General features: G+C 40.1%; 1 protein-coding gene across 1 annotated transcript in view; it reads left to right on the forward strand.

Annotated features, from left to right (window-relative positions):
- LRRFIP1 (LRR binding FLII interacting protein 1) overlaps window positions 1–7,064 on the forward strand; it is a 111,549-nt gene extending 104,485 nt beyond the window's left edge. The window contains exons 20-24 of the mRNA XM_080622057.1: window positions 1,927–1,973; window positions 3,381–3,498; window positions 3,927–4,006; window positions 4,672–4,776; window positions 6,113–7,064. Coding sequence (XP_080478183.1) covers window positions 1,927–1,973; window positions 3,381–3,498; window positions 3,927–4,006; window positions 4,672–4,776; window positions 6,113–6,223 — 461 coding nt within the window. The 3' untranslated portion in view covers window positions 6,224–7,064. The remainder of the gene's footprint in view (window positions 1–1,926; window positions 1,974–3,380; window positions 3,499–3,926; window positions 4,007–4,671; window positions 4,777–6,112) is intronic.
- The last annotated feature ends 2,296 nt before the right edge of the window (window positions 7,065–9,360 follow it).

Consider the following 9,360-nt stretch of genomic DNA (forward strand, 5'->3'; position numbering starts at 1 on the left):
TGGACCCTTTGGAGTAAATAAATCTGGGCTAATTTTGTAGGGCCTAGTTTTCTTCTGCATCAGTCCTCATTCTCTTTACAATCCATAGAACTTCATTTCTCAATCTCTGCCAACGTATGACTTCAAGCCCTATCTCCAAGTCTGAATATTGCTGACCTTTCTTTTACTTATCCTGTCCTTGCTTTCTTCATTGACCATTATTTTTCTTCCCTATATTTTGTCTTTCACAGAATTTGTCTTAAGCTTCCTTTCCTTCTCATATAGATAAGTGGAATTGTGTAGTTATTTTGAAGGGATTTATATTTGTGAATTTCTGTTACTCATGGCAGGTTACAAAAATGTGGTTTCTTTCTTTGTTTTTTTCATATCAATGAAGCAATGGTGGGTGTGTTACAAACGAGTGGGAGGATAGGACTTGAGCAGGTTCAAAATGAGTGCATAGAACTGCTGAACTGGGATGTCGCTGTAAAATCTGTATTTGTGTATTGCATCAGAAGTCAAGGTAAAGGTTTTATTCCCTGCTCTAGAAAGACTGCTGATATGTGGGGACTTGTATACCTAGGAGGGGAATGACATACCACATTGCTACTAGCTAATGTCTGCCGTGTAGAGGGGCTCACATGAAAGCCAGGTTTCCTCATGATTTGATTCAGTACAGACTTTATTTCCTTTACTGCATGTGTTAACAAGAAAAAAGGGGAACCACAAGACTGTGGCACATTCATGATTTGCCAGCAAACAAGAACTGGTACTTTTCAAGCTTCTCAGAAATACTGCAGTCTATCAGCAGAATTCCCCTGGCAGAAGTCCACCAGAGTTTTCTCTGTAATTTGTAAATTGCTTTCCTTAAGTTTACAGAAAGACCTTTTTCTTGTGTGACCATTTAATTAACAGGCCCGACCTTAGATGTGGAGCTGAGTTCTGAACAGGTGACATCTTGCTGGCAAGGGAGGCAAGCTAAATAAACCTGCAGAAAACATTCATGTCAAACTTGTGGAGTAAGACCCGTCTGAGGTCAATGTATCCTTAATATATCCTGTATATTGTACACATAAGTATAGTTGAATACTGTGTTCTGGTGTACTTCTGTTGATGTGTATCTGAACAAACTAAGGTTGCTAATAAGGTAAAGTAACTTTATTGATAAGGAAGTTTGTGGGTACCTGCTAAAATGCTTTCACATTCTGCACCCTTTAATAGGGAAGGGAAAAGCCAAGTGATTTGGTTACTTCTAGTTCTTTTTTCCAGCTGTCTCATTCTGTAGCGTGCACATTATTAATGAATGCCCCACACATCCATGTGTTGATCTGTAGCACTTCCAAGTTCAAGTGTAGCACAACAGCTGGTCCAGATTGTCCATTGCCTGCTTGATGTTTGACCAGGAGAATTGACTATGAAGGTTTAAAGAGAAAAGAAAGCTTTACCAGACTGCTGTGTTAGAAACAAAAGTAATCGAATGGGCAAAGGTTTGTTCTGGTCATAATATTGGACATAACACAAAATGTCATTGCCATGCTGTTTAGTAAAAGAAGTGATGATGTAAAGTGCTGAGAATGTGCTTAGCTATTATTATAGGTGTTTGCAGTATTTTCAATATGCTAAACTGTAAAGATTTGAGATAATTTTCTGTTGCAGTTGTGTTTGACCCTAGAGTTCTTGCATGCTAACCTAACGTAGAAGATTAGCCTCTTTGCATGCAGCTGGGTGCTGCTACTGCCGTGACAAGCATGTTCTGTGAGAATGATATAACCTCCCCTGGCTGCAGCCCCTTCCCAGCCCTGTCTGTGGCCTCGTTTCCTGTGGTACGTGCATAATTACATTCATCATTTGTTTCACTAACCTTAATGGTTCGGTCTTACATCAGGATGCACTCTGAAATGTGCAGCGCAATCAAATCGGCACTGAACTCTCTGTTTTCTTTTTCAGACAGGCTGAAAAAACTCATTGATGAACGAGAATCCTTACTAGACCAGGTAATCACAGGAAAACGCAAATGCTGTGTGCTCACTAACTGTGATAAGAATAGCATAAACAAAGAAAACCAAAATGTAAGCAGCGCGGTTGCCTTTCAGAAAGTGTGCTGGGTTACTCTTGCTGAGAGCATATTGCACTGCTTGTCACTTTGTTCTTCCCTGGAAACATTCCTCTTGCGCATTAACTTAGGATACAGGGGAGGAAAAGCGTGACTCAGTGTGCTTGTTCGTGTTGCCAACCAGTCACCTTCAGTGTCCTTAGTCACCTACAACTCCTACTCCAGGAGTAAGTCTGAAAAATAATACTTCAGATTGGCCAAGCCCAAGGGAAAAACAAATATGGTCCAGACATTTTAGAAGCAAATTTTGTCTCAAAGAGTAATCCTTCATTCCTCATTTCTGGGTAATGGGCCATCTGGGAGGAAGTTCTGGAGGAACTTCAGTTCAAGAAGGACAGGGACCTGCTGGAGAGAGTCCAGCGCAGGGCGACTAAGATGATTAAGGGAGTGGAGCATCTCCCTTATGAGGAAAGGCTGAGGGAGCTGGGTCTCTATAGTTTGGAAAAGAGGAGACTGCGGGGGGACCTTATTAGTGTATATAAATATATAAAGGGGGAGTGTCATGAGGATGGAGCCAGGCTCTTCTCAATGGCAAACAATGATAGGACAAGGGGTAATGGGTATAAACTGGAACACAAGAGGTTCCACTTAAACTTGAGAAGAAACTTCTTCTCAGTGAGGGTGACGGAACACTGGAACAGGCTGCCCAGGGAGGTTGTGGAGTCTCCTTCTCTGGAGACATTCAAAACCCACCTGGACACATTCCTGTGTAACCTTATCTAGGTGTTCCTGCTCCGGCAGGGGGATTGGACTAGATGGTCTTTTGAGGTCCCTTCCAATCTCTAACATACTGTGATACTGTGATACTGTGAATTGCAGTAGATGGGTAAATAGCAATTAAAGTAAGTATTGCTGGTACCATGATATTCCATAGTGGATATAAAGCTTACCCAGAGGAACTTGAGCTGATCTGTTTCTTTGTAGGACACTCTACACTTCCATTTATGGACTGTATCCTTGCCCTTGAGACTTCACACACAACCAAACGTGGTGATTGGTTTTTAGGAATGTTTTACGTGACTCTGGCTACAGAGCATTTATGGCTTTGCTAATAAAACGCTCGTCTTCCACTGGTAATGTTTGGTATATGCATAAGCACTGATACTTAAAATACGACAAGTCATTTGCCAACAGAATTTCTAGGAAATTATTTTGTAACTAAAGATTTTTGGGGGTATTTAGGTTGTAAAAAATACAAGTTTTTTTTTATAGTACTTGAGTGAATTTGAGTACTGAGACAAAAATCTCCCTTACTGATTTTATTAACTAATTATTTTATGACCTTCAGGTTAAAAAATTAAAAGGACAACTGGAAGAAAAGCAAAAGAATGGCAGGATGGAAAATACACAGTCAGAAGATGAAGTTCTGGAAAATGGGACAGATATACACGTGATTGACCTCCAAAGTGAGCTGCAATTTGATATAAAGTGAACTTTTGGTGTCTTGCATGTGAACAGGAAAAATGTATCTGTGCAATAACCATATGCCTCTAAGTAAAAAATGAGCCTTTGGTTCTAAGGGAGCTTCAAACTGGGAGCCAGCCATGCACCTCTCTGCTAGAGGTGAGGGAATGATTATCCTTGTTTGAGCAAGATTGCAATTGGAAATCTCCCTTATGTTCCCCAGGAGAACTGGGATGAGTTTCTGGTTAATTCTGCTTTCAGAGTGATCAGAAGGGCACCAGGAGAGACTGGGAGCACTTCTTTTGACAGAGCACTTCCTACTTTACTGTTGCCCCAAGTAGATACCTGTGGCATGGAAATCTTGTGACAGACTTGTTAGACACTGTTAACACTTGTTCTGACATCTCTGATAAATCTGCAATTCTTTTAGGAGATGCCAACAGACAGATCAGTGATCTCAAATTTAAACTAGCAAAGTCTGAGCAAGAGATAACAGCACTGGAGCAGAATGTAAGTTTTGCCATTGTTCTGTTCGTCTAGGCATGGTGAGAGTGCAAAGGGAAGGTGTATTTTATTATATGACATACATATCTTATTAAATGAAATCATGATTACTGTGATTTTTCCCTTAAAATAAGAAGCAGGAGTGTTGGAGCATCTGGAACATCTACTGAGCTTCAGTCACTGAAGACTAAATTGCTTTCATTTATGCATGGGGAAAGTGAATATATCCTTCTTTACTGAAGGAAAAACATTCAAAGACAAAGGTATACTGAGAGCATTTACTGAACTCTTCAGAATCCTTTCTTATACCTAGCTATTGACAATTTTAAATGGCTGTCAGCATATAATGTAGTATATATGGATCTTACACAAGACTGTTCAGTTTGGACTGCTTGTTCTTGTCCAGAGTATGTCAGTGATACTCTTGGTAAATATATTTTGTTGTTGTTGTTGCTGGAAGAATATTAAATATGGATATATATAAAAGCTCTGGAGTAACTTTGTATGGCCAGGCTTCCTTGGTATGTCTTTTTCCCCTCAAAATGTACCTTTATTTTATTAAAGAAAAGTAAGCATCTCTCTAGTTACTGCTTAACTACTGGTGGAAGTGTAAAGCTTCACAGTAACTTCTTGGTACAGCTTTTAATTCAAGAAATCTGCCTTCACCATAGGTAATACGACTGGAAGGCCAGGTGGCCCGATACAAAACTGCTGCTGAAAATGCTGAAAGAGTAGAAGATGAACTGAAAGCAGAGAAACGCAAACTACAGAGAGAGGTAACTCTAAATGCAAACTTAAGTTCTTCTTGTACAACCTGAATCTATAAGCAGCCTTTGGATGCTCGGATTCATGTGCTGCTTTGCTGTGAATGTTCCTATGGTTTGACAAGCTGAAGAGCTCCTACTTTGCTGTCCTTGTCCTTTGTGATACCTGAAGGCTCATTACTTTGGGTGTTACAAATTCTGGGTTTGTAAATACTGATCCTTTTAGATCCTGTTAGATTACTAGTTCTTTTAGAACATGTGATTCAGAAATTATAGCAGTAGAAAGCTGGAAATGCTGTTGTAAAGTTAATTTGTGTGCTGCATTATTTAAGCACAGTGCCACACCTTACCAGGAATGACAGTCTAAACTTTCAAGCTTCAGAGTCTAAACTTGAGGGCTAAATGTATGTGAATCATTCTCATTGAGCCTGGTTTTCTTGCTCTGTCAGTCTGTTCACACCTGTTTGCTGTCATGTGTCTGTCCATGATCCTCCTAAAACATTGCATCTTCAAGCTGTCTAATTTTGACCTGACTTGTCTTACCAAACTTCATGTTCTCTCCAAGCAGCTGCTACAACCAGCTTAAATATGTTTGTCAGCTTCTTTCACAACCACCTCCTGAGGTTTTGGTTTGTTTTGGGGGTTTTGGTTTTTTGTTGCGTTTGGTTTTTTTCAGTGTGGCCCTTTGCTTTTTCTGTATACTCCTGCTCTACTGCCTATAAATACTGCTTTGTGCAGTCTACCTCTCTCTCCTTCTCCATCCCATGGTGGGTTTTATTAGAGAACTAAGTCACCCAATTCACAGCTGTGGCTGTAGTTACAGGAACCAAAACCAGCAAAACCAGGAAAACCAGGCACTGAGACAGGTATATGTCACCCATCAGCTATCTCTGTGCCTATGAAGTTTAGGCAAACTCTGAGCCGTTTGTTCAACATCCTGTATATAACTTTGACTCTTGACACCGTGCTTAGAAATAATCTCTCTCTGTGGCCTTCAAAGCAGTAACACAGCATTCACTTTTCATAGAATCACAGAATGGTTTGGGTTGGAAGGGACCTTAAAGCTCCTCCAGTTCCAACCCCCTGCCACAGGCAGGGACGCCTTCCACTAGAGCAGGTTGCTCCAAGCCCCTGTGTCCAACCTGGCCTTGAACACTGCCAGGGATGGGGCAGCAACAGCTTCTCTGGGCTTCTGTTTTAACTGCTAATAAAAATTTTCAATTGCCTTGCCTTGTAAGGCATTTCCAGCAGTATAATCAGTTAGTGTAAGTAACTACAAACCTTGCTTTATCTTTGGAAAGGGAAAATACTGCTAAAGTTAGGGTATTTTTCTGCTTCCTTCTTTTAGCTTCGTTCAGCATTGGATAAAACTGAGGAGCTTGAAGTCAGCAATGGTCATCTAGTAAAACGTTTGGAGAAGATGAAAGCCAATCGGAGTGCTTTACTGTCTCAGCAATAGCCACCACCTTTGGATGGAAACCACTACTACGTGACAGAATGAGAACAACGTTGCAGATGCTTGTGTCTCTTGCCGTCTGGGATGCTTTGTGTCATGCCTTCTGAGAACAAACAACCCCAACATTTGCTACGTGCCACCCAGCTGTGGTTCTTTCTACGCAGTCAGACCTACTGCACTATATACATAGGAGTAGGTGATCCACATGGCTGTGCCTGCAGGAGCCTTTCTACATCAATCAGTGGGTATATTTGAAATACAATATCCATCTATAAGAAGCACATCATGCATCGCATCAAGTTCTTGAAGGCACAGCAGCCATTTATTGCCATTTAAAATGGCATTCAAAGAAAACATTTTAACTAGACTGGAATTTTGTGTCTTGCTGAAAATAAAATAAAAAAATAAATTTAAAAAGCCCCAAAAAAACCAACCAAGCAACAAAACCACTGTAAGTTTTGGACTTTCTGATGACAGGATCTGTAATTTAGTGACTACGGTAGAGTTATTCATAGTAGGTTTTTCATTTACAAATCACTGTGGAACCACAAGCCATTACAAAGCAAAGCTCCTTCACTGGAAACCATGGAAGAAAATGGTCTTGGAAGCAAAAGTGACCTTAAATGACTTTGCCAATAAAACAAAGGTGTTTGGAGGTATTTTTGCACCAGTGGAATCATAAGACTATTTTATTTCAGGGTAAATAGACAATAGCTTCATTGAATTTTGAACTTTTATTTGTATTATTTAATCACTGCTCTTGGAGTTGAAGTAAACTACTTTTAAAGGATGTAAAGTTGCGTTAATAAACCAGCATAAGGCTGTGTTTTAAGAAATGGTGGGTTTTGCACTTAGGTCACTCACTTTGATGCATTTCGCAAAGCAAATGTCATTTGCTTAAAATATGTAATGGGTTTTTTACATCAGAAACTGTGTACTGGTCCATGAAACTAGGAAACTATGCCGCTATAAAATATGAGTCTAATTTTTAAAGTAACTGATAAGTAAAGAAGCACTTTAGAAAATGTTACTGCCTGTGGTTTTTCTACAAATACAGAACTAGCAAATTATTTTCTTCTACCGTCATTATAAAGGTTTTCCACTCTTCATGGGAAATAACATAACCAATTAAGATGTTGCAGTCAATTTATTATAAACACCTAGCACTACAGCTCTGGTTTATTGGAAATTTTTCAGAATGTACTACTCAAAGGAGAACAGCAGTTACCTGAAGAATAAAGCTGTCCTTCCCCCTTCAACCTGAACAGAAAAGCTTGCAAGCAAGGTAGGCAACCAGTCCCTTAGGACTCTGTTCATGTAATGGGGCAGCATCTCTTGTTTGACAGGAGCAGCCTTCTGTCAGTGCTGACTGCCTCAATAGATAATGGTTCTGCCAAGCCAGATCCAGACCCAGGAGACCATTTCTTCTTAACCTGGTCTTCAGACTCTGGTCCAGATATTTCCCTAGCCTCTTCCTCACAAACTGGAGGTTAAAGTATAAACCGCTGCTATTTTCAATGTAAGGGGATTGCTGGCATCTTCTTAGAGCACCTTCACAAATTAATTAAACCAAAACCAGTGTCTGAATGTGTTTCTCTGGGTCAGCTAGAAAGTAACACCTTTCTCTTCATCTCTTCTGAGTGCACCCAGATATTTAGGAATGAAGTACTGAAATTAATACTCCAGGAAAAGGATGAAGGCTTTAATTTGTGCCCGCGGGGAGGCGGATTTTTTTGTGCCCCTAGGGAAATAAGTATGTCCTTGTTGATAAATGTGGTGGAACATGGGAATGAAGGGAATGTTTGAAATTTCCACTCCAGCTAGGACTTGGGTTTTTTGTTTTTGAGAGGAACATTCAGATGCAGAGCCAGGTTTCTTGTGGAATACCTCAGAATCACTGTGGGTACCAATTAACAATTCTCTGTGGTTGACTTGTGTAATTTCTGGTGTATAAAGCCTCTGGGGCCTAACAAAAAATGAACTAAGAGTTTTCCAGAATGCAAGCAAATGTGTTAAACATAACATCTTAGTAACTGATGTGTGATTGCCACCGGTCGTATTTTTATTTGTGGTAGCAGTGAAAACCATCTCTCCAGGCAAGGTTGATGAGAAACAACATAGCAACCAAGCATTGGTCCAAAAGGCTAAAAGTAATTTTGTTCATCAAGAAGTGATGTGTTCTATCATTTTGAAGTAGATCCCATCTCACATCCCCATAAGCATTAACCTCATGACAGAAATCAGATGTGTATTTCAACCTGGATATGCTTATAGTAGAAATTGTGTGTGATAAAGTAGCTGAATGTTGAAGCCACATTTCCTGACTCCTCCCTGCTACCCCCCCCCTCGCCCCCCCCTCACCAAATTTTCGGTATGACTTAGCTTTAGAATAAGGGAAGAAAAAGTACTGGTTGGTTTACCCCAAACGGGTTTATGTTTTCCTGTGACGAATGTACACCAAACCAGGGCTTTCAATGGTAATAATAGATGCATATGCCCAGTCGTTTTAACTGAGCTCCAGATAAGAGAGCCTCGGTACCCAGCCCACTGAATGGCTCCTGGGGGAAACCAGGATGGGTTTTCCTACAATTTGTATTTAAAATTGTTATCCTTTGGTTTATTTTTCAAACGTTAAATGATTTTATTGTTTGAAAATGGAATGTGGCTTTGTTTGGGTTTGTGGGGTTTTTTTTTTTTTTTTTTTTTTAATCAAACTGTTAGGAGGAATGAGCATGGAAAAGGAAATTCATGAGCAGAACTTGCCAATAAAAATATCACTTGTTTGAGTTAGTTTTTATAGAATGGCCTGTCATGATCATGTTACTGACAAAAGTTCTCTTGGAAAATACAGACTTTTTGGATGATACTGGTTTTAACAGCTGCTTCTCTTTTTTAATTCATTGCTGCAGCCACACGGATGCGAGCAGCACTGGTTGTAAAATGCACAAAGGGGCTTGTTTGACTAAGGGCACTGGGTGTCAGACATACTTCCAAATACCAGTGTTTTTAATAGTGGGGTGTACTTCGTGAAGGGGAAGACAGGGACAGTGTCCCATCAGGAAAAATTTGAATGGTCTTGCTGACTGGATTCATTTTCCACTTAGGGTTTTTACAGTGGGTTACTGTAAGTAACCCACAGA

The sequence above is a fragment of the Psittacula echo genome, assembly GCF_963264785.1.
Source record: "Psittacula echo genome assembly, chromosome: 6".
Taxonomy (NCBI): domain Eukaryota; kingdom Metazoa; phylum Chordata; class Aves; order Psittaciformes; family Psittacidae; genus Psittacula; species Psittacula echo.